This window comes from Sander vitreus, chromosome 22 (assembly GCF_031162955.1).
Source record: "Sander vitreus isolate 19-12246 chromosome 22, sanVit1, whole genome shotgun sequence".
NCBI lineage: Eukaryota > Metazoa > Chordata > Actinopteri > Perciformes > Percidae > Sander > Sander vitreus.
In genome coordinates this window covers 15669012-15693745 of record NC_135876.1, presented here as the reverse complement: position 1 = coordinate 15693745, position 24734 = coordinate 15669012, and the positions used below count along the sequence as shown (strand labels likewise).

Sequence of the window (24734 nt, the reverse complement as noted above, 5' to 3'; positions counted from 1 at the left end):
CTCTAGATATTTTTTAGACTTTATTGGCAACACACACAGTCTGTAGTTAATTTGTTCATCCCTGTTCAGCCTCCCCTGGTGGTGATAAGAGGATCCCACAGGGACCGCTGTCTGACTGCCTGTCTGCCTCCGTGCACACTCGCACACAATTGCGAAGACTGCCACACAGAATATATACGGCCACCTCACCAGCCAGACAGAGTTGTCATAGCGACAGACTTCCAGAGATAAAGTCAAAGGGTCAAGTGAAAGATGAGGAAATAAAAAATAAGGATGGCGGCATTGTCACAGAGGACATCAGTCGGCTCTTTCTGCTGTCCAGGCTTTCAGGGAGTGAATATACATTTTAAAAGAGAACAATGGGAGAAAGACTTGACAGGACAAAGAACACTGAAGTGGAATAGCCCTAGAACGGTCAGCACATTACACCACCTTCCACAACTTCTAACAGATTTCATTTGCACAAATTACCCTGAGAGTTCTTAAAACTGTACTGACAGGCAGACAAATTATTCAAAAGAGATGGTCTCAACAGCGGAGCAGTTCACTTTGTTACCAGATGGGGGCACTGGAATAAAACGCTTGCAACTTCAGCTGAAAGATAAATGCTGTTGTATCCTTCATGCAAACAAATTGGTCTCAATGAATGTAAAACATAGACTGGTATTTCGAGTACTGTTTTGGAGATGAGACATGACTCAGCTTCCAAAAAAACAAAGGCTCACTTTATTGGGCATATAATTCAATCCAGACTATAAACGCATGCCAAATACCAGATGCATGGGGGGCAAATGCAGAGACAATTGTGGTGGTTGGAAAGATTCTTGTGCTACTCAGACAGGAAATTGAAATGCATGGCTGAAACTTTCCCTGGATCACTAAAAAACCCTATTACCTGGGTTCCTGAACTCTTCCTGCGGTTTTGCAGCAAAAAAAAGTAGAGGAGGTGGAATGGCAATTTTGGCTTAAGCACCTCTTCTCCTGTAGCTACAAGAAGTACAATCTTTACGAGCAACCCACTCAAGGCACACAATGTGCTAAAGGGTCTTAAGAATTTGCAGGTCACTGTTCAGATTTTTGTTCAAATGCTGCTGAATACTTGAGTGTAGAGGCCTCTTTAGCTAAGAGTGCTCCAGTAAAATACAACAGATGTTGTAGCAACAGGGGCAGGGAGTGGCAAACAGTGAGGCACAGAGGGAGGAATGCAGCATATGTGACATATTAGAACCATTGGCTAAAAGCAATACATGGGGATTCCCACTGGAGGACCAAATGACTAGCCTGGCTCTGCCCTCCTACGTACTTCCGCTCAATTTTAATTTGCCTTCAGTACTCCGTCTGGGTTTGCAGTATATTCTTGTGTTTTCTCCGGCCAAATCTTTACCGGTCCAATCAGCGAACAGAGGGAGTGGCTGAGAACGATGACGTTAAGGTTGTGCGCTAGTTTGAGTTGTAGTTCCGTAATGGCGGAGAAAGATGCGAGCGATATGAAGATGCGAGCGAAGCCATTCGGTCTGTTGTGGCAACGCTGCCAAATATCCAGAAGTTAAAGCCCGAGCAAGAACAATCTTTGCTGAGTTGTGTTGGTGGCCATGATGTTGTGGCCCTCCTCCCCATGGGGTTCGGGAAAAGTTTGATTTTCCAGCCCGCTCCGTTAGTGGTGAAGGAGTTAGCTAGGGCTAACGCTAGCGATGCTAAGCCGACGTCAGCGATTGGTTATGGCAGATCCAGAGTGGCTCTGGGCAGATCCAATAGTTTTAAACTTCAAAGGAATACCCGCCTTCAAGGAAGTTAACACTTGTCAATGGAGAGTGGCCAGACTCTCTGTACAAATGAAATGTACCAGAGTCTGGTTGGACCAGGCTACCAAATGACTGCTGGGATGATAAAACTATCAAGAAGTAGACTGGGATACTATACAAGACGGGGTGATAGCTGACTGTGTCAATGCCTTCTCTAAACAGAGTCTTTTAAGTAATAAGCTCAGGCAGAAAGAGCTGTCACTGTACTACATGTGGAAAAACTTTGATGTGCATTTCTGTCTAGACGAGTTCATTTATGTAATGGTTACACTAGGGATGATGCAGAGGAAGGGAAAGGGTGGATGAAAAACTGACATGACAGCCGTTGCTTTGAAAGGCCACCGTTAGAAATGTCTGCTGCCGTACAGAAGTCTGGGCTTGGCGGCTCTCTGGCTTATCCCACTGTCACTTTGCTGCTCTGACATAACAGCTAGGTGACATCAGGTCACAGTACCTTCCAGTTTCTTGCACTCACCACTTCTGCCTAAAAGAACATGCTCATCCTCTACCTTGGGTGTTAGTACATACAACGGGGATGATTTACATCTGGTAATTTGAGATGTTGCTTTTTAAGGATTAGAGGGGACGTGTAGAGTTGACCACTTGAGGCTAAAAGGCAAGTCTGGGAGTATCCCAAAATACCTTTCCTGGTTTACATAACCACCGTCCCTCTCTCAGTGAGTCCAGTCATGAATACTAGCGCTTGTGATTCAGGGTTTAGCCTGGGCTAATAAAGTACTGTATTTTAATGAGGTATTGTGGGTTCAGTCCAGGCCAATTAACCACTCTGGCCATGTCACAAGACCTGCTCACTTATCATCTCATGCCCACATTTGTGGTGAGAAAAAAAAGACTTTGCTTCTACATCAGGAAACATGCCCGGAAAGTTGAACTATGCTAGTTGTAGAAAATAATCCACCCCAATGGAGAATTTACAATGAGTTATATGGATGATTTCTGACAGTAAAATGGGTAATAACCTAAGTCTCTAGGATTCATTCATATCTGGGAACCATGAATGTCTGAACAATGTTTTGTGCCAATCCATCAAATATATTACATATTTCACTGAATGAGTGAAAACTTGGCTTTCGATGAAGTGTCACAGGATCACTAAAGTCATTAGGATTTATCCTCGGGCCACCATGGATATCTGTACCAAATTACAAGCTATGGCCAAAGTGGTGCACTGAACTCTAGTGTGGCTAATAATCACGATCAAGACTTGAAATGATCATCATCATGTTTTGAAGTTGTTCAATTAATGAATTAATGAGTGACTTTTTGTGCTCAAAGAGTTTTTGTTTCACATACTACGTCAAGATGAGTTTTATATGAATGAACAGCTTAAAGCTATTAATCAGAAGCATTTTACTGCCATAGTGTCCTCAGAGTTCTTTCATTACTCACGTCTACATATAGCTCTATGACATAATCAGCTTGTTCAAATTCACAATTACAACTAATCTCTGAGAAACAATATCTTAATATTACTCTAAGGTGGATTTACGATTTAAATATGCTCCACTCTGATAAAAGACAACCCACGTAGCTGCGTCACTCGCAAAGAGTGATCAAGGTGATCTGATTGCATCACTCCTGCACTCATTCAAGAACCCTGAAGGTTCACTTTGGTTCACTGCAGCAGATTGTAATGCTCTGAGAAAAAGGCTGCAGAGTGCAGACAGTCATTAACATTCACAGGAGAGGAGGAGGAGGGAGAAGGTGGCGACACAATGCACCATGCAAGTTCAAAGAAATACTGTAGCGGAGAGGAAACAAGCCAACCTGCACTTCAAGTCCCAACTCCTACTAGTGATCCATCCAGCCATATCTTACAATAGTAGGCGGGATTACAACAGAACAAGCACTGGAATTTGAAGCTTATTTCTCCATGTTAAATCACATTGAAGCCTATCAAAATGTTTCCAGACACTAAAAGATGTTATGCCATCAAAGAATATTGAAAAATGAGCAGGATATGTGTGGTCTCTATATATTTATGACCTGCTGAAATGATAGCCAGGCAGTAGCCAGGTGGGAACAGCCACGGTATCAAACTGTCAAGAAGATTAATCACTCTCATCTGGCAGCAGTGCACCTTGCAGCTTTACCGGGTCACCTCCTGTGACATCACATCCTGGTGTCAGGCTCACAGTGCCCCTAACAGGGCTGTAAAAGAGGGTTTATGAGATGCCCTGTGGGTCTCCTATGGAGATGAAATACCTCCCCTCTTTTAACCGTGCACTTTTTGACCACAGAAATATATTTCCTTTGCTTCTCTATTTGTGACTGCTTTCTCCATACTGCTGAATTGTATTCTCATATGTTTTTCCCAATCAATTTTTCATTTATCAATTTTCCTTTAATCTACAGCAAGAGACTCAGAGGCGGCATAAGTACAGCCATTACCTGATCATTACGAAACCACATAGTGAGTAATTTGCCAGGCAGAGCCCTCGCATGTACCCTCAGAAGAAATGTCAGGTTTCAGAGAAGAGTAAGCAAAGAGCTCCCCACAACAGGGCTTTCCAATAATTAACATGCAGGCCGATTTTCGAAGATTCAACTGACAAAATCCAGACTATTCTTCCCTTATCATGTGCATGTTACCTAATATAGAAAAGTAAGACACTGATCACTGGAGGTAGACTTAAAAATAAGAAAAAAGTGTTGCACACTCTGACTCCATATGCATATCACATGCATATGACCCTTGGACACATTTTTCTTATTTCCATGTGCATGTTGGTCTACCTGCTGCTCAAGTTAGAGGACAAGTGTCACCTCTGAATCACTGACTTTCTGAGCTGCTGTGAATGTGGAGGTGGAGCAGTTCGCCGCCATGTGGTAAATGTCTCTAGTTGAGGATACAGTCCGGGACTCTAATTGCTTTTCTGCCGCCCTGGGCTGGATGAAACATATCATGTGACACTTTCTCACTTTCACCCTCCTCGTCAAGCCTCACCCCCTTAAATCTCTCAATCACCCGTGCCCCTGGGGCTCCGACTCATATGATCCAGCTTACACAGGAGGGACACGCACGACCATATGTGCACGTGTGCATCAGCCGAACTCGATGGACTGACTATAGCTTCTCCACTCTCAGCTTGTCATGATTTTCAGTGCTGGGGGATTACCTCACAATTCCTTTTCCACAAGTCACACCTCAGAGCCTGGGATGGACACAAGTGATAAATGAATGGTCTATTAATGATCCCCTAATAACTCCTTCGACAGGGCACAGAGTTAAAGACAGCTTTCACTCTGGGAAAAACATTTCCGTCTCGCTGGCACTGACCGATAACCCTGTCACATTATGCTGAAAGTGGATACTTAAATGCTGCAGCAGAGGTATACCGCATTGGATTTTCCTTTTAATTAACACAGTCATTTGAACAGTGTAATTCTATACATCTCTACCTATAGTTTCTATAGGATACAGCAGTTTTCTAATTAAGAGGTTAATGAGTTGATGCTTAATCTACACATCCCTCATCCCATGGTCACAGTCTTAAATCAAACCTCTCTCTCTGTTTCTCATAGGCACGCTACTCTGAAAGGTGCTGAACACTTAACCAAGCCGAAAAGGTATGCATTATTTACACATGTAGCCTGTCCTGGGCTATATGTGTGCCAGTGGGAGAATTAAGAGACGTATGATACTTGAGTAATTAATATTAACGATTATTAACGATGACTTCTACAGCCAGTATGTCGACTGGGTTCATTGTAACAGCTTGAGTGCGTGGACTTAGCCAGGTCTTGAACTGGCTTAGAAGAGAGCTTTCGGGATTTAATTTCCTGTGGCATGCAAATCTGTCATTCACACATTCCATATTCATACAGTAACTAAAGATTATCAGCCCGGAAATCATAGTCTACAGATTTCTTGCAGCAAATACTGTAGTCTTAGGCAGTGACCTAATTTAGGATTCTATTGGCCTGGGGGTAGAAGCTCTTTCTGAGCCAAATAACACATTTTAATTAATATGAAGTATTAATATGAAATCTGTATCTGAAAAACAATTTGATTAGGGTAGTCTCAAAAAATTATACTTTAATCCAAAAATGCATCTGATGTACAGCAATCAGTTCTACTGTATAGTGGGAACCTCTGTGCTCAAGCATTAAGTTTCTATAATGCACTAGATCAGAATTAGTGTGCTCACAAACACAAATGGACAAAGACTCCACTATAATAACATAATGTCCCAAGTAGAGCTGGACAATATATCGATATTGTATCGATATCATGATATATGACTAGATATCGTCTTAGATTTTGGATATCGTAATATGGCATAAGTGTTGTAAAGTTACATTATTATTATTATTATTATACACAGTTATTACAGTAAAGTTATGTCATTTTCTGAACTTACCAGACTTTTGTAACTTTTCTATTATTTGCCTTTACCCACTTAGTCATTATATCCACATTACTGATGTTTATTTATCAAAAATCTCATTGTGTAAATATTTTGTGAAAGCACCAATAGTCAACACTACAATATCGTTGTGGTATCGATATCGAGGTATTTGGTCAAAAATATCGTGATATTTGATTTTCTCCATATTGCCCAGCCCTAGTCCCAAGAAGTCAAGGCGGGGGACATGATATTAGAGCAACAGAGAAGAGAAAGTTTATGCTCCATAAACTGCCAAGGTGAAGTCTGATATCTGAGCGTACTGGTAATAGAAAGTCATGTGTCAGTTTTATTACAGGACCAGAGTGCAATGTCACAAGTCTTGTTACCTGTGGATCTGTCCGTTCTTGTGTAGGTACTCCAGGCCTTCAAGCACATCTTTTAACACTGTGGCTATGCTGGCCTCGTCCAGGACACCTGTCTTGTGTTCGCCTCGCGAGATGATATGCTTGATCACGTCCAGCACGGAGCCTGGATAATAACATCAGGACAGTGGTTGATAAAAAGAATTACAATGGCATGCTTCAATTTTCTTTGACAAAAACTACATCTGTCAACATCAACGTCAGAGAGAAATGCAAACTATGCAGCAGTCGACCTCTTTAAAAATAGCTGGGTAAATAAAGTTTCTTGTTTCTGATGATCTAGCTCCACCATCAATGAGAAAATCAACTCAGGCTAGCCTGTATCATTTGTTAAGCCTAATCTAAACTAAAACTTATTTATGAAAACATATACTTCCTGGTGGATTGGCAGACATTCAGTCAAGATTATTCCTGTATAATCTTATATTGTGTGGATGAATTAGATTGTGGGTACACAAAGACTTTTTTCCAGTTCCAAGAAGATGGATTTCATTGGACAAAAAAACAATAAATAATAATTAGCTGTGTTAAGACAAAATCCTTTAACCATAAACATCACCATGACCTTTTTATTTGGCCATGGTAAAACAAACCAATGGTGGAGAGAGATAAATCAGAACATACCATCGTTACCATGCATTCTCTAAAGGGTAAATCCACTGTTAAAAATAATTTCTGTTGTGCTATCTATGACATTAAAAAAGTAAAGTCAGTATCTACAGGTACAGACAACTGTCTCAGGGCCAGATGTACGTACATTTGCGAAAGTAGCGTTATCAGCGCCACGGCCAACCCGCAGAAAGCGCACGCTGTGATACATCAGCTTACGTCGTATTTACCAAACCTGCAGTTCATCGGGTAATCAGCGCCTTTCTCCGGCCACTATACCGTAAATTGCGCGCATTTTAAAGCGCAATTGAATGGCCGATGTCAAAGAAATCCTGCTTGATTGCGTGTTATTTTGGCATTAGTGGTGGCGAAATGTACTGTATGTATTGACTAGTGCCAGTGTTTCCCCACACAGACTAATGTGTGGCGGTGTGCCTCACTATCAACACCAGCCGCCGCACATTGCGTTTCATTATTATTTTTTAAACGCTATTTAAAACGTTCAGCTGCATTTCCTTTCCCTGCTCTCCTCCGTCTCTCGTGAACACCTTTACACACCTTTATTAATCACACATTAAAAAGTGCTATAAAAAATATTTTATATTGTCAGTGTGTTAATGTTGGAGTCCCGACCCGACCCTTAGCAAACAAGCGATTGCGCCTGCTTTAGAAAGTTAACTAGTCGCAAGTTTTCGGTAAAATGCAGTTGGGTTGTCGAGGTCAAAACACTATTTGATTCACAGCTGCTACATATAAACTTATTATAAATAATGTTATGTCATTTTTTACTCTTACACTGAATGTTTGCTGCTTCAGTCCAGATGAGTATTGAAAAGTAGTTTCCATGACTGAAAAAAGCACGTGTTGAGGATGAGGACCAACCTGAACCGGAGGTATCAGTCTGAAACAGAGCTGAACTGTCCGACCAGTGGAATTAGTTATGTTATTAATTTGTTTACAATATTTTCAGGCTTCAACCAGTGCAGGGTCAGGGAGAGAAATAGATGGAATCATTAGGCATTGAAGTAGGAGAGGAGGACAGCATCCAACAGCGTGTCCTCCTCAGTTTTTGATACTTGATTGTTACGAAAATAAGTACACCCCCCCAGCCCGTGGCTGGTTTACACCTGCTTTTAAGAGGCGGATAATTTTCACCGCAAAATAGAGACGCGCTTTCACAGGCGTTTTTTGGACATACCGCGGAATACAAAATTAGGCACACTTTACGCTCCCCCCCCCCATCTCTTTATGGGAAACTCCCACTTTCCCCTTCACCCTCCCATGAATGAATATGCATGACACGGAAAAGCGCAATTTGCCATTTTCAGCTCCCGCGACAGGCAGTCTGCGCTTTTACCTCAGTGCAGCCTGTTTGTACATACCTCGCCGTGCTTTTACGTGCACGTTTCGAAACAAATACGCCTGGCCCTCAGTGTCTAAACAGCAACAAGACTTAAAATGTCATTATGGGACATTTTGGACTTGGTCCATTGACTTTAAATTAGACTGACTCTGTATGCTCACAGGATTTTTGTTTGAGGTTTTCCATCCAAATAAGTTTAATTTTGATGTTGAGCACACAGCTGGTAGTCAGAAAATGTGCCCAGTTAAAATCAGCATGGCTGCTGTCAGAGTCATGCCATTACTCTCCGTCTACAGAGCAGCTCTAGGATTTTACTCTTGATGACAACATCATTACAGTCTGACTGAGCGCTACGGTTTTAGAAAAAAAATATACTTTATGGGAATTCTGTTTCATGGCGCATGACATGTGCCTTTAATGCCTTTGGAATTAGACAAGAGATCTGCACGGAAGATAAGTGCGCATGTTAACATTTGAGGTTACAAGTTAAACTGTTGCTTTGTCTTCAGTTGCCCAGGCTGAATGGAGAACGAGTGGAGCTCTGCTCTCTGACTTGGCAGGTGGCAGGTCACCATGTCCCTCTCAGCCTGGCTCCTGCTGAATAAAAGGTACGCTCTGGATGACAAGTCAGACTGCTGTCAGTGTATGATCTTTTCTGTGCCACTTTCCACAGAATAAAGAACATCTTTCTGAAAAGAGGTTCAGTATTTGCATTCGGTATGGCAGAAAATTGGGCGACACGCTGGTGAATGGGGACAAAGCAGAGAAGCTAAAAGAATGCCACTTGCCTGACAAGCTGTATTGTGCTGCAGTGATACACAAACACACTGCCACACTGTCTGTCCCTCCGTCACACACCCTCAGACACACACACACAGAGTAGCACTTGCAAACATAAGCTGGAAATGGCCTGAAAGACTATCCTAGATACAATTCCAGGACTAGATTTATTGTGTTTTAGCAGTTATGCCAAGCTAAGGGTGCAAAGACATCTATTTGCTCTATCGCTTTAAGATGTCTTCACCAGCAGAACTCAGTTGAGCTCTGAATTACCCAGAGGAACAGACGATGACAGGCCACCTGAGGCTAGACAGTGTTATTGCAGAGAGTCTTAGACACAGAGGCAGAGTGAGAAGAGAGTGAGGGAGAGACGGTGGGTTCAACGGGTTCTTCGTGCAGCGGCAGTGCACTACAGAAAATGTGATTCAGCAGCAGTGAGGACAAACCCATTCAAAAGAGGACGGATGAGGAAAGGCGGAAAAAGCAGCCTAGATATGTGTCTCAGATAGTCCAAAGTAAATGAATTGGAATGAAGCGAGGGGAGAGTGTAAGAGTGCAGCCTCATGTCTCTGATGTGACAGCTCTTTGAAGCTCATTGAGAAAAGGCAGTTTGTTCTCCACACAGGGTTCCCTCCTCTCTCCGTGCTTCTGCGCTCAGTCTGATGTTCATCTCTTTGTCTGAAATGGCAGGAGGGAGGAGAGGAAGTGATAGGTGACAATGGAGAAGGTGCTGAGGGAAGGAGGGAAAGTGAATAGAGTCACATCTAAGTGAGGGGGAGATGTAGTTCTAATGAGCCAACAAATTTAGGTTACATGAGGAAGTGCCAAAGGAGCTAATGTGCCGGAACTTATTCTTGCTCACTCAACTGGATATGAAGTTACAGCCCAATCAATTCGGAGTGCACGATTCAGAAAATGTCACGATTCAATATCGATTTTTTGGCTCAAGATTCGATTCAAAATCGATTTTCGACTCAAAAACGATGTTCGATTAAAAAGTCGATTCACAGTATGTAAATGTAGTTACTTTTCCCATGTGATTGCAGTAGACATACAAAAAAAAAAAAATATATATATATATATATATAGCAGTTGAATCATATATATATTTTTTTTAATGAAAAATATGAATCAATTTTTGGAATTCTATGAATCGATTTTGAATCGGTAGAGCTTGAATCGCGATACGAATGTGAATCGATTTTTGCACACCCCTATTATCTATACACCATTAAAGGAATAGTTTGACACTTTGGGAAATACACTTGTTCTTGCTGAGAGTTAGATAAGAAGTTTGGTACTGATGTCTGTAGATAGAGGTGGTATCGATTCAATTCAATTTTATTTATAGTATCAACTTTACAGATAGAGTAGGTCTAGACCACACTCTATAATTTATAAAGTCCCAACAATTCTAGTAATTCCAGTAATCGATCTTCTTATTTAAATAGTGGGAAAAGATAAAAAGGAAGAGGGTAAATCAAGATAGTGTATAGTTCCTTTTCCAGACAAGTCTCCTTCAAGCTGAGGTGGCACTGAGGGGAGAACATTTCTAAACACACGCGCGCACACACACACACACACACACACACACACACACACACACACTAAATGCCAGCTTTGTCAGCCTCTTTCAAATTCATCTGATTGAACTCTTCATGCCTCATTAGGTTGTTGCAACATGCCGACATTGACTGACAACTTAACAATACAAAAGGTTCATTTTGCTTGGGGAAGACTGCGGCTTCCAAGACAAATGACACATGTTGGCCTGGTTTGAATGGTGCCAATGGTCCAAGCCCCTAGAGAAAGAGTTTATACAAATCACAGGGGATAAATTAAGTCTTGACAGTTTAGTGCACTGTAGAGCATGCAAAAGCTAAGGAAAATGCCAAATCTGCAATTTAGTTGCATGCTGGATTAGTAAAATCTCTCTCTCAATATTTCAAACAAAAACCGTCAAGGTGTAAAAGCCATGAATTTAACTTTACTTCATCCAGCAACATCACCTTTCCAGTCTTTTCATTTCCCTGGTCAGAGGAGGAGGGCTGAGACCGAGCGTGAGGATGAGAGAGTAAAAGGGGGTAGGAGGGAGGAGGGGGAAGTGGACGAAGGAGATGAGAGCTGGTGCCAACTGTGCGAAAGGCCGATGGGGAATGCCAAGCAAAGTTGGAGGGGGAGAGGGAGGGCGGGGCATGGGAGGGGCCATGGAGAGGCATAGGTGGTGCAGAAACAAGGTGTAGAAGAGAGGACTGACATACTGAAAGATGCCATCAAAACCTTTACTAAAAAGGTACACAATTTTTTAGAAGGAAAGAACGATATGCGAACAGAGGTAATGTTGCATGTTAGAGTTTCATTATTTAAAACTATGAACCTGAAGTCACCATCAAAGCTGTTTGTTAGCATTCTGGCAATAATTGAGGGCCACATCATGATGTGACAAATCCACTGTCTGTCCAAGTCTTTTCATATGCTAAATTGAAACAGTCAATCACAATCTGCCTTTTTAGCTGGATTCCACTCTTGAGTGGCATTCGATTGAGCTCGGCAGCAGGGAATTTGGTCGGCGAAGGTTGCATTAATCTCCTGGGAACACATTCCACTGCTTACTTTGGCATGACTCATATTCTGGCCCAGTGGGTTTCACTGGATGTCTCTCTGATGTTTATTCAGTCAGTGACAGGCCATGCGGCGCTCTAATGAAACAGTTGTTCATAAGTCACATTCAGAACAGGGATTTCCTGAAAAGCCCTGCGCCTACTGCACACCTACCACCAGGTTAGAAAATAAAATATTCTTTCACTGGGCAATTTTGGGCGATTTTTGCCCCCAATATTTGAAATTGGAGGCATTTACATACACAATCACACAATTCTGATCGTGTTTTATTATTGACTGCCTACCACAAAACTCTTGTTTAGCTTAACAGGTTTGGCCTTGAACTGATTTGCCAGAGAGGAGGGCCGTCTTGATTGAAGATTACTTTTAGAGCTCTACTCATTTGGATGAACAACATATGACATGAAGTCAAAAATAAGACGCTGGATGAACATATCTAAGAGATATTGCCAATTACTTCCTATTAACAATTTGTAAAAGTGGTTCAATTCAACAATGTAAAATATGAAAGTAAGACTCTTACCTAATGGCTGTTTTAATCCACTGATGTTTTTGTGTAACATGTAAAGTTGGCCTTTTTTTGTTGTATAAGCTAAACTATGTAAAGTCACACCAAGATCAAAACGCGTTTAATGGCATGTTTTAGTGGCATATGCCGAGACCAGTCAGGTTCAGTCTAGTTGTTATTCAAACTTCTACCACTTGAGTGTCAGAAGGCAAATGTTTCAACAATTTATCCATTTTTTAACTACTTCTTATCTTTGTATCTTTTTTACTTTTCTGCTTGCTTGCTTGCTATTTTTGTAGAAGCAGAGTAAGGATTTACGGCAGAACTCCAGGAACACTTGAACGTATACAGAACAACTTTAAGGCCACAAGCTAAAACACGTTGGCCTGACAATAAAGTTGTTCAAAAACGATTCTCGATTAAAAAAACGATTCACAGTTTGTAAATATAGTTAATTTTCCCGTGTGTGTGTGTGTGTGTGTGTGTGTGTGTATATATATATATATATATATATATACAAAATATAAATACAAAAATTTAAATAAAAATATATATTTTTTTTAAACCAAAAAATCATTTCTATTTTTTAAAACAATATGAACTACTCCACAATCTTTCCACATACCCCCTGGCAACTGCTGAACTATTATACTGCACTGGTATCTGCCAGTGTAACATGAGTGACATACTTTCTATGTTGCCAAACCAGTGTGATCTAGTACTACAGTATGTGGTGGTCTAACAACATTCTTCTCTATTAGGAATGAGACCTGTACTTTAGGAGTGTACATGTCAGTGCTTTGTCAGATCAACCATCAAGCTGTTACAGGCTTTCAATAGCAGGAGACACAAGACAAGACAAGACAGGAGTCGGAGGGTGAAGGTTTCTTACGCTCCATCAAGCCAGAGAAGCAGACAGCGGTTGGCCTTCTTCGGGGGCTGGTAGTGATGGTCTATAAACCCGACCTCATTTGAGGTCTGTCTCCATGGCAGACGTTGCCATGGCCATCATTTAATTACTCCGCACAATAAAACTCAACATCAAGGGCCTCTGTTTAACTAGGATAAGGGGAACGCAAGAGGCCATTTTAAGTGGTGTCAGCTCCTGCTGGGATGCTGGCCATCTCCTCAAGCGTCGCTTGGCGGGCACTGTGCCCCCGCCGGGCCCAGCTGCAAGGCGGATGCCAAGCGGCTCATGACTCGAGTGTGTCTGAGGGAGCCAGACATGCCACCTGGGCACTATCGGTTACAGTGGGACGCTGTTTACACAGGGGGCCTGAGAGGAACAAGTGTGGGTGGAAAGAGAGTGGAAATTAGTGTGTGGATGTATTACTGTATGATTGTGTGTGAGACTGAAAAGCAGTGAGACTGAAAGCAGGATGAAGACAGAATCAACTGGCAATTTCTTTGACTTTTTGTAAACAGAAGACCATTGCTCTTATCAGGGTGTCTTCATCTCTGAAGACAGTGCTTGTTGCTTTTCAAATGTTTGGTACAGGATGCCTTTATCTACATGGTGTTTGTGAGCCCTCACAGGTCTGCTGCAAAAACTCTTATCCCTCAAAGGCTGATCCAGAACCACAAATACTTAAATACATTTGCTGGTGAGAATAAAAACGAACAAAACAATCTGAAGCAGATGCAATTGCTGCATTTTGAGGTCTTTCTCTTCATGGTGGCCTCCTCTTCATGCGCCTCTCACTAGTTAATTGCAGCGCTGCCACATGGGTGCCATGATGCCGGCCTGCGGGCTGTTATTACCTCTGCCTTGTCATTAGCTCCTGCACTGTTTCTGAGTTAAAGCCCGGAAAGAGCTGTGGCTCACATGGGACACAATGAGGATCAGTGCTGTCACATTCCCTACAATCACAGTTAACATCGCCGGCAGCAAGTAGCCCAGCTCTTCCTACTGCTCTTCTCTCATCACGAGGGGCCCTGCCAAACATTCTGGACCCCCCTGATATGACTAAGGCCAGAAGTATACGCCAAACCAAATCGTATTTGATGTGTTCACAAAGCTAATCAAACAGCATTTTGCTAGTATACAAAAAAAAAAAAAAAAAAAGAATGATATGTTTGCCTGTCCACGATCTAGACATTCAGATGGAAAGGCAGAAGTCAAAAGCAGTGTATTAAAAGACAGAGGATGGAAGAACAAAGCCTTGGAAGACACATGCACTTACCACCACTGAGCAGCTTCATGACCAGCCACAGCTCATCCTTTACAACAAACGAGGTGTAGTAAGACACAATGTTAGGGTGGTGACACTGGCTCATGGCCTGAATCTCTTTCTGTAAGAGAGAAGAAGAAGAAAAGAGAGACAGCGTGCAATTAATCAGAAATGTACAAAGCATTAAGATGATCAAATGACAGACTGCTTATTTGCCATTGACCTGAGAGAGCTGGTGTAATCTGACACTTTGTCCCATCATTATGTTGTGGAAATGGTTTTAAGTTTTATATCAGAGCCACTGTATCTTTATTAATGTCATTTTTAGTCCCACTCCTGAAGCAGCAAGCAAACAACCAATTTAGAGCTATTAACAGTTGGGGTGGCTGTGAGATGACCAATGAAACAAACAATGTACCTTTCCTTATGTTTTCATCCATGACAGATAATGCCTTGTACTTAACTATTCTCATCTGGCCTCCGCAAAAGGTTGTGAGAAAAGCCTGGAGGAAATAAACCGAACACAGCCAGAATAAATGCCTATGCCTTTAATGCTGCAGCTATTCTTGAAATTTAGCGCGATACTCAAGATCTAAATGACGTCAGTAGACAGAAGAGAAATAGGTTAGGTCAATATAATGCATATCTACGCAGGAGCAAAAAAAACAGCCCATACTCAGCCCTTTATACAGCTGTAAGCTCTCTTTCTGTGTGTGTGTGTGTGTGTGTGTGTGTGTGTGTGTGTGTGTGTGTGTGTGTGTGTGTGTGTGTGTGTGTGTATATTTGGAAAGCAGGAGAGCTGAGGTAATGCTGGCACAGAAGTCTAATCCATGACTTCAGCAACAGTCCTCAAGTTATTTGAGGATAGACAAGCTTCCTAAAACAAAGAAAATCTGGCCGACTTCAGAGTTTGGACCACTGATTCACAGAGGTTTTGCTTCCGTGTCTGCACTTACTTGACAAATGATGGACCGGTTACTGGAGCTCCATACTAATGCTCAGCATCTCGGTTTTTGACTCTTAAAGAGAGACCTAACTGAAAAGGTATTCATCTGTAAAATTTCTTTGAAAACTGAACACAGTCTAATCTAGAGCTGAAAGGAGGAGTTTAATAATAGAGATTAATAGATTAGTAAATTGAATTTCTTTGGGTTTTGGACTGTTGGTTGGACAAAACAAGCAATTTAAAGAGGTCACCTTGAGCTTTGGGGAAATTCTGATATATATTCTAACATTTTATACACCAAACAATGAACTGATCTATTGTGAACTCAATCAGCAGATTAATAGACAATGAAATGAAATGAAACAAGTTGCAGCCCTTGTTCAATCATGAATGACATTCATGCTCGGTGCCACCCTTGGGTGACATATAAACTGTTCTCGTGCAGAATGTATTTTACAATAGTAATCTTTCATGTGAACATTTAATTTACATTCAAAAAACAGGTAAAATATTTGAGAAAATACAATTATTTGATATTATACACACATCTAAGGAGTGATCAATGTCAAAATCACCTATATGTGTCGAGTACAGAGAGGTCCAGGGTGTGTTGTTTACACATTGCATCTTATTATGCATTTAACCCCTTTTCCTAGTCTTTGCGCTAAGCTATGCTAAACATGTGCCAGATCTGCAGTATCTCTCTATTGGATGCACTGATGTTAAATCAATATCGACCTTCTCATCTAATTATGGGTGTCACCATGAACGACCGTATTTTCCCAAATTTCAGAGTGTTATTTAAAATAGATTTTGAACGTTGTAAGACAGGTGCGCCACAAGCCTGTCAACTGAGGAACCTTAATAAGCTGAAAACATTTGTTAAAGGCATTAATCAATTAAAAGATATTAGCTTGTGGGTCAAAATGTAAGCCTGATCTTCCATCAGCATAAATCCTTAGCTTACACAATGTGCTTTAGCAGCAGTATGCCTATGTTGCAGAGTCATCACTATTGAGCCTGTAGCCTTTAGTGAGTGCCTTCGCCAAAAGAGGCTAGAACAGGCAGGTGACATCATGATGCCATAAGAAAACACTTGACAAAAGAAGGTTAAGAACATGAACAGAGTCATAAAAAGGGTGGATACAGACTGTGCATGAAACAAAGTCATTGGACCATGACAGGTACAGGCGTGTTTAAATGCACACAGATCTGTACAGGACAATAGTGCAGGAGAAAAGGTGCAATGTCAAAATGTTTCAGAGCATTCCATTCCATTCAGATTGACCAGCAACAACCATTTGACCAACAGGTGAGCTGACACACCATTGTGCTTCTAAACTAAAGTTGGTTTCGATTATCAAGTAGTCTAATAACTAAGGGTGTCATGATTTCGATTTTAAATCAAAATCGACCGAAATTAAATCACAATCTCGAATTTCGAATAAAAAAACGAATCGTCGATGCTGCCACGGCCCCATGTCACGTCCGGTTGGCTTGTCAAGCGGAAAAAAACACGTGTTGAAGTGCTGCAAGGCAACATCCTCAACAGAACTTGAACCCCCTCCTCTTTCACTGAAGTCGCCGGTGTGGAAGTATTTTGGATTTCCAGTGAGTTATGTTGACAATGTTCGCGTTGTTGACAAAAAAGCCACAGTTTGCAAGCTCTGCTATGTGCGTGTACCATATTCTGTGTGTTTACCATTGTACATTAGCCTAGCAGCTAGCGGAGTTTTCCTCTGTTTATAGCTTAATCCCGACAAAACCGGGCAGTTGAATTTCAGCATGCATGCATGTTTTTTAGCCTAAATAAGGCAGCTTATATTGGTTATATTAGAGAGAGCAACAAGTTAGCGGCCTGCCGAGTCGCCCTCTTTCTGCTAAGACCGCTGTGCTGGCTCGATGGTGTTTTAAGCCCCCAACTAAGCCTTCAAGGCAGCGCTGCGACCGTCGTCTTCAAGGCACCTAACCATAACCATTGCCTAATCCTAGTGTCTTCTAGGCAGCGCTGCCTGTAAGACAATGTTGGGGGCTTAAAACACCAAACACCTGCTGTGAAGCGTCTGCCCTCAGCATTGTCGGCAAACTTTTTTTTCATTTTTACTTTATTGACAAATTGTCAAGTTTCCAATTGACTGAAGATATACATAGGAAGTTATTGTTACATTATGTTGTTAATACATGTTGTAAATTTGACAATGTAGTGTGGTACATTGCGAACAAAGGTCAGATATATTGCATACAAGTCTAGTCTAAAAATGGCATAGCAACCTGTGCTTTAAAATAAATAAATAATATAAAAATAAGATGTAAAAATCGAGAATCGAATTGTGACCTTAGAATCGAAAATGTAATCGAATCGAGGATTTGGAGAATCGTGACACCCCTACTAATAACTTCCAGTCTGTCGGGCCAGACGGCGAGCTCTGTGGGTCCTCTCCCATATCATTCTTTCTCTGGACACTACAGGCTGAGAGACAACAATAATGATATAGCCTGTTGGCTGCTAACTGGCTTCAGTGGAGCCGAACCCCCCTCTGTTCTCAGCAGTGGAAGAGGAAGGTCATCACAGCTCTGTGGGCCAGGGCAACCCCAGAAAAGAAAAACAATGGAATAACAGGGAGGATATCGTGCTCTGGCAGTTGGCAGGTTTCCCCATCTTTTTTCAGCAGACAATGTGTGAATCAGAGGGACTCTTTGTGGGGATTAGGTCGCTGTACAGTGGAACTGTTCTCATCGCTCAAAGCCATTGATGTAACTTCCTTCTGTATAACCTTCAATGTAGCCTTTGACATTTGATGAAATGTTGCTTTGGGAAAATATGTTTGCAGGACATTACAACTAAGAGACAATTTAAAGCATTTCTGCATGATAACATCTGCAAGTGCTGTACAGTCTTGACGTCATAATCATTGATGGTACATCATTCACGTACTTCATGTAACTTCCCCTGCATGAAATCTAGCAGTCCTTTTCCATTGGCCACTGCATGACATGTGGAACACATGGGTCTTGACATCAGTTGTATTGCATGGTGATCTTCACCAAGAAATCCATCCAAGCTCATCCAACCAGTCCAGGACAGATACCAGTCTTTTTTATTTCTTACAGCCAATTGTCTCTTCAATGAAATATTTCTCATTTCATTTTACCGGCAGTTGTAACTGAAAATGCATAAGTATAGGCCTCAGTGGCACATTTCTACATGTAACTATATCTGTTAATGTCAAATATAATGACATGTGCCAATTACATGTTTCCAGAGTCCAAAGTGTTTCCTTCAAACCATGAAATATAAAATCATCATCATCATATATCATTTCAACCAAAGATCCACATATGAACAGAAACTGGGAAATACTTCTTCCAAACAGCCTTACTGTTGGCCTTTGTGTTTAATTGTGGGTGTTGCGATGACCTCATACTAATACACAAGGCATTCAGAGCAGTTTTATTGGAACCATACAACCAGTAAACCACAGGTGACACGCCCGTCTGCAACCACACACAAAGCCACCTGCAACACAAATGGTTTCACTATCCAATGACTACATTTTGGATTTATTTTTAAGTGACTGATGACAGCAGCAGAAGAAACGCTTATGGTAACCTGTGTAGGACATAATTTAATAATGACCGACCATCTGTGTTAAACTCATAAGCTGCATACCGTTAGCATAGTATATGTGCATGAGTTTGCTGTATACTGTACAATCTACCAGAAGGGATTTTTTTTAACAATTAGGCCTTAGAAGATTTAAAAAAAAATCTATTCTACTAGTCTTGCTTTGTTATTTAACATACAATATTCATGTAATCATTAAAATTCAATTTAACAACAAATACGAATGAGAACCCAACAAGAAATATCTTTTACATCACAATGAAATTATATTGTCTACCTTATAATGTTAATGTAGATGTCATTATATACACCTGTCTAACAATACATGCCAGAAGGTTGACATATTTTATTTCAATCTTAAGTGAAAGCCTTTGGCATGAGAAGGAAAAGTGTAGTTAACGTTTTTTGTGGAGGGCCAGCAGGCATACGACAGGCCTACAATTCCATTCAATAACATTAGACCAGACATCCATCCCCTTCTTTCACCCATCTCATAAAACGGTCTCTCTCTCCCCAATGGAAATCACATTGGTTTATTGAGTCAGTGACCTTTGGCGGATATCTCTACATGTCAACTCAAATGTATTGATGTTTGATAACACTTTATAATAACCCTAATTATTAAATGTTAAATTGATAGTTAATGAAACTTTAGTTAATAGTTATTTTACTGTTAACAATGAAATGATATATAATAGAGTAAAGTTTACTAATTATTAGTAATGTTAGAATTTGTTAGTTTGTGTTATTAGTTAGTGTAATATAAAGTTAGTGTAATATAAAATAATGAATAATGCTTAAACAATCATTCCCTCCAATATCACAAATCACATCGCAATTGCAATATTAAAATAATTGCAATTAGATATTATTTCCAAATCGTTCAACCCTATTAAAAAGCCCTTGAGTAGGTTTAGCTTGCATAGTCAATACAGATTCTCCAGGTAATAGACCAGTCCACAGCATGTATGTTTCTATATTAGGCCTGATCTTTGCAGTATTTGCTGTGTAGGAGGACCTTGAAACTGAGCAAAAAAAATAAATGACCTATTGTCACAAACTGAATACAGTGCTGGGTCACAAACTGGTGCCACAGAACCACACTGATGGCAGACACACAGAGAAGCCACTATAGAAGCAATGTTACGTCACTATTAGTTACTCAGAGCCTATCACACACTCACTATGACCCAATCTCACTGCAGCACACACACATAAACCGACATGCGAGAAACTACTGAGGGACGGAGACACTGCCAATGTGCAATTGTTCGGGAAACTTGCGAAAATGTGATCTTAATGCTGAGAACGCAAATATGCCTCTGAATTAGAGGATGGATACCTGACCCGAGCCCGACGGTACCCGACGGGCCGGGCCGGGTTCGGACAGATATTTAGAAATGATGTTCGGGTTCAGGTTGGGCTCGGTCATATCAACGCGATAAGGCATTGAACATTTTAAATTTAAAACAGCTTATTATGTACTAGGTACTGTGCGGAGGCGTTAACGTGCGCTTGTTGCCCCGTGTGCGCCGATGCGCTCATCCGTTGACATTTCCGAATGCCTTCCTACAGTTGATTAATAAAAGTGTGCTTTCCACACAAACAAACGTACATGTGTCATTAGTAGGAGGAAACTATTTTAACTGTGTCGGGCTCGGACAGAAAAATGCAGCCCGATCCGCACTCTACTCTGAATCACTTCCTTTAGCGCCATTCAGAGTAGTGTTCATTTTGTCACGTATTTTTAATTTAGTCTTAGTCTTGTGCCAAATGTCCTTGTTAGTTTTAGTCATATTTAGTCATTCACATATCCTTTTTTGTTAGTCAAGTTTTAGTCGACTAAAAGTGACGTCATTTTAGTCAAAAGAGAACTCAAGGTATATTAGTCAAGTTTTAGTCAAAACATTTCAGTCTTTTTTTTAAATAAATTATTTCTGAGATTATTTTTGATAACCATTTCAGTCAAATAGTTACATAAAAATAAATTATATAAAGTTATATAAATATCGAGCCTCTTCCTTATTTCACCAGTAAATTCCTGTTAAACGACAAAAACAACCACTGGATGGGAAAAGGGTATTTTACAATAACTTTGAATGCAGCACGAGGCTGGCAGTTTCAAGTGAACCCAACTAGGGATGTAACGATTACCGGTGTAACGGTAAACCACGGTAAAAATGTTGAAGATAACAATTACCTTTTTCATGTAAAATATCATTATTATCTTGGTGGATTACCACAGTGTGGAAACCGCGTGTTCCCAGCTTAATCCGAGGCTCCTGACGTTGCCGCGCAGGCACACTGCGTAGCCTACAGTGCATTTCTTGAAGTTGGAATCATGGCGTGAGGAGGAGATGACAGCGCTCAGGTCATTTATCTGCCTTGTAAAAAAGGCCATAGTAACACTTGCTCTCTATCTCCTGAGATGATTGACCAATCAGTGACGAGAGTCATCACTTTGATCTCCTGCCAATCACTCGAGCTCAGACAGGAGATGTGGGACAGAACAGCTGTAAACGGACTTGTTTCTTTATCATTCTTTTCCTGTTTTCGGACTTGTTGAAGTGAAGTGTGTAGCCCATAACATAAGTTTAAACTATTCTGTAGCTTGCTGTCATGGGTTTTACTGCCTCGTTATCTGTGTAAACGTTAAAGCTACTTTCATATTTCAATAAGAGTTCTGCTACGATGTGGATTAAGTTTTGCCCGTGTTACGAGATTACATTTATTTGGAGAGAGAGAGAGATATATATTATCGCCTTGATAATATTGCTGTTGCCGTGTTTCTTATTGCATAGCTGATAGATGTGCAGATTGTTTAATATTACTTTATTATTATATATTATATATATATTATTATTATAATATTCAGGTAGTGTTTGCTAGCAAGGTGCAATCACCAGTAAACAGACTAGCCTGTGGAGCCACGTGCTTAGCTATTAAAGGTGTATTACACCGTTCGCTCCGTTATGGATGTGTGTGCTGTAATAGATGTGGCTTATTCTCAGTTTGTGTTACTGAGCAATATGTTACATTTATGTTAATTACTACAGAGAAATTAATGTAATTCTTAGTATTGTTTCTTGTTATATGCTGGTGGCTATAACATTTAGTTTTTGGTAAATAATGTTCATAGTAAGTCAGATGCTTAATGTGCATTATTATTTGCTTATATTTCAGAACCACATCCAACTTCACATGTAACGTCAAATACAACTTCACAGTTAACTTCATGTTGGAGTTGTAAATAAATCTTCCCGGATCTCAAAGTCAGACATCTCTGGTTCAAGTTCTTATCGGACCCTACAGCGGGCCACTGTTTCAGTAGCCTATTTTCAATAGTTTTCACAAGCCTATTGCCTATATTTTTGTAATATAATAAACACTGTTACACTTTTTGAAACTATTTCTATTTCAGCTTGTGTAGGCCTATCAGTGCAACATATGCACTGTTTTTCAGACAGCGGCAGCAGCAGACTGTCGTACGTCTCGGTGTTGGAATCCTACACAGTGAAATACAGACAAACTTTTACACCGTTTAGCTGTCAGCATTTTAACCGTGTTTTAATCCAGCTGCTAGCTAATGATAGGCTAACGTTACCTGCTGCCAAGTGTAGTGTTAACTAGCGTCCTGTGCAACGATGTTTCGGTTGCCTCTAACGTCCGTTAGAGCATCAGAGAAAAGTGCAGGCATTTAAGTGGCACCGAAATCAGCGTTGCTATTCGGTCCAGTAGATAACGGTCGTTAAGGCACCGGTCGGTGCCGTATTAGCACCGGGTCTTGGTACCCAACCCTAGTAACAGCTGAATATTCTATCTCATGATGAAAAAGTAGAGATGATTGTAGACGAAAATGAAGAGAGATTTTATCTTAGTTTTTATTTTATGCAAAACATTTTAGTCTCGTCTTTTTTCGTCAACAATGCATGTTAATTTAGCCTTAGTCAGCGTTTTTGGACATTGGCGCAGTCTCGTCATCGTCTCGTCTTAGTTATGGAAAAAAAAGGTTGTTGACGAACATATTTAGTGTTGTCTCGTCTGACGAAATTAACACTAATTCAGAGTTCCTATACCATAAATGACCATAAATGTTTTCACCTCAACACTCAATATCTTTCTCAGCCCACTGTGAAGATGTTTAAAGATATTCTTAAGCCAAAAATGGATTGGTATTTTGTTGTAAACCAGCTATTACCACATACGATCACTCATTTTTTCTAACAAGTTTCAACAAATAATTTAAGCAAATAGTTGTGTAATTATGCAAGAGAATATTCAAACTACATCAAATAGTAAACAAACCTCCTTATCTGATCACTCAAAAGCGCCTATTCATCAAACTGCTGTGCCAGGAATAACTACAACATACCACTGCATATAGAGACACGACAGATGATTGCTTTTCTGACATTAAAAGAATTTCACCGCACCTCAAGCTGCTTTTTTAGAGAAGCAATCTGGGGTCAATTTAATGCTTCCTTGCCATTTAACCCAGGCTGTGGAATTGGGGGGAAAACCACAGGCAGGAAATCCGACCTCGCGGTATTACATGTGACCGCCTGCTCCGAGAATCCGGGAGTAGCATTCCCCTGATTCATCCTCCAGAAATCGTGGGGGGTGGGGAAGGGTTCCTCCTCGGTTTAGTATTGCCAGTGAGAAATCTTAGCCTGACAAGCCAGACCCACATCAAGATGTTACATTACATTACATGTCATTTAGCTGACGCTTGTATCCAAAGCGACTTACAATTGCTATATATGTCAGAGGTCGCACACCTCTGGAGCAACTAGGAGTGTCTTGCTCAGGGACACATTGGGTGATGTAGCGCAGTGGGATTCAAACCCAGGTCTCCCACACCAAAGGCATGTGTCATATCCACTGCGCCATCACCACCACCATAGCCCATAGCCAAGTTGATAGATTAAACTTTTGCCATATCTGGTCAGCAAAACTCCGATCACATCTTCCTTTTTTAAGAATGACTTCAGTGATTAACTCCAAGTCTTCCAGAGTCGCGGCCAAAGCCGATTCAAAAGACAGCTGTTCGCCATCAGCAGCCATCTTCTTTGTTTTCAGGTAGCAGGGAATTCACGCAGAACCGCCGACCACCGACTCTATACACGACGTGATTGGCCTGACCAGAATTTGGTTTTTCCAGCTTGCAAGCCAGAGGAGAGTTGCTAGACTGACCCTGGCTGCAAATTACATTTGCTTCCGGCTTCTTACAGTGCAGACGCTTTGCTGCTTGCTCCTGCCTCTGCTTGCATATTTCTGCTGATAATCTTGCTTTTCCTCTGTGAGAAACTATGAGCAGCGGATTTTGGATACTTATAAATCACTGGACTATACATTTTTTGTAGACATAGTAGGCTATTGCCATTTTTCTGCTTGAGCGTGGCCTACCAATAGCTCAAGCCTGTCCTACAGTGACTGGAAACGTGGTACTTAGCTAGTAAGATGCCTCCCTTCTCCATCGATGACTACTACAAACTCCTTCAGAAGATTGCAGT

The 24734-nt window shown here is 41.0% G+C and overlaps 1 protein-coding gene across 1 annotated transcript in view; it reads right to left on the bottom strand.

Annotated features, from left to right (window-relative positions):
- The window catches only part of oxsr1b (oxidative stress responsive kinase 1b), a 52179-nt gene that overhangs the window by 12387 nt on the left and 15058 nt on the right, over positions 1-24734 (bottom strand). Inside the window, exons 3-4 of the mRNA XM_078280465.1 lie at positions 14663-14771; positions 6562-6703 (exon numbers count right to left, since the gene is read on the bottom strand). Of these exons, the coding sequence (XP_078136591.1) occupies positions 6562-6703; positions 14663-14771 (251 nt within the window). The remainder of the gene's footprint in view (positions 1-6561; positions 6704-14662; positions 14772-24734) is intronic.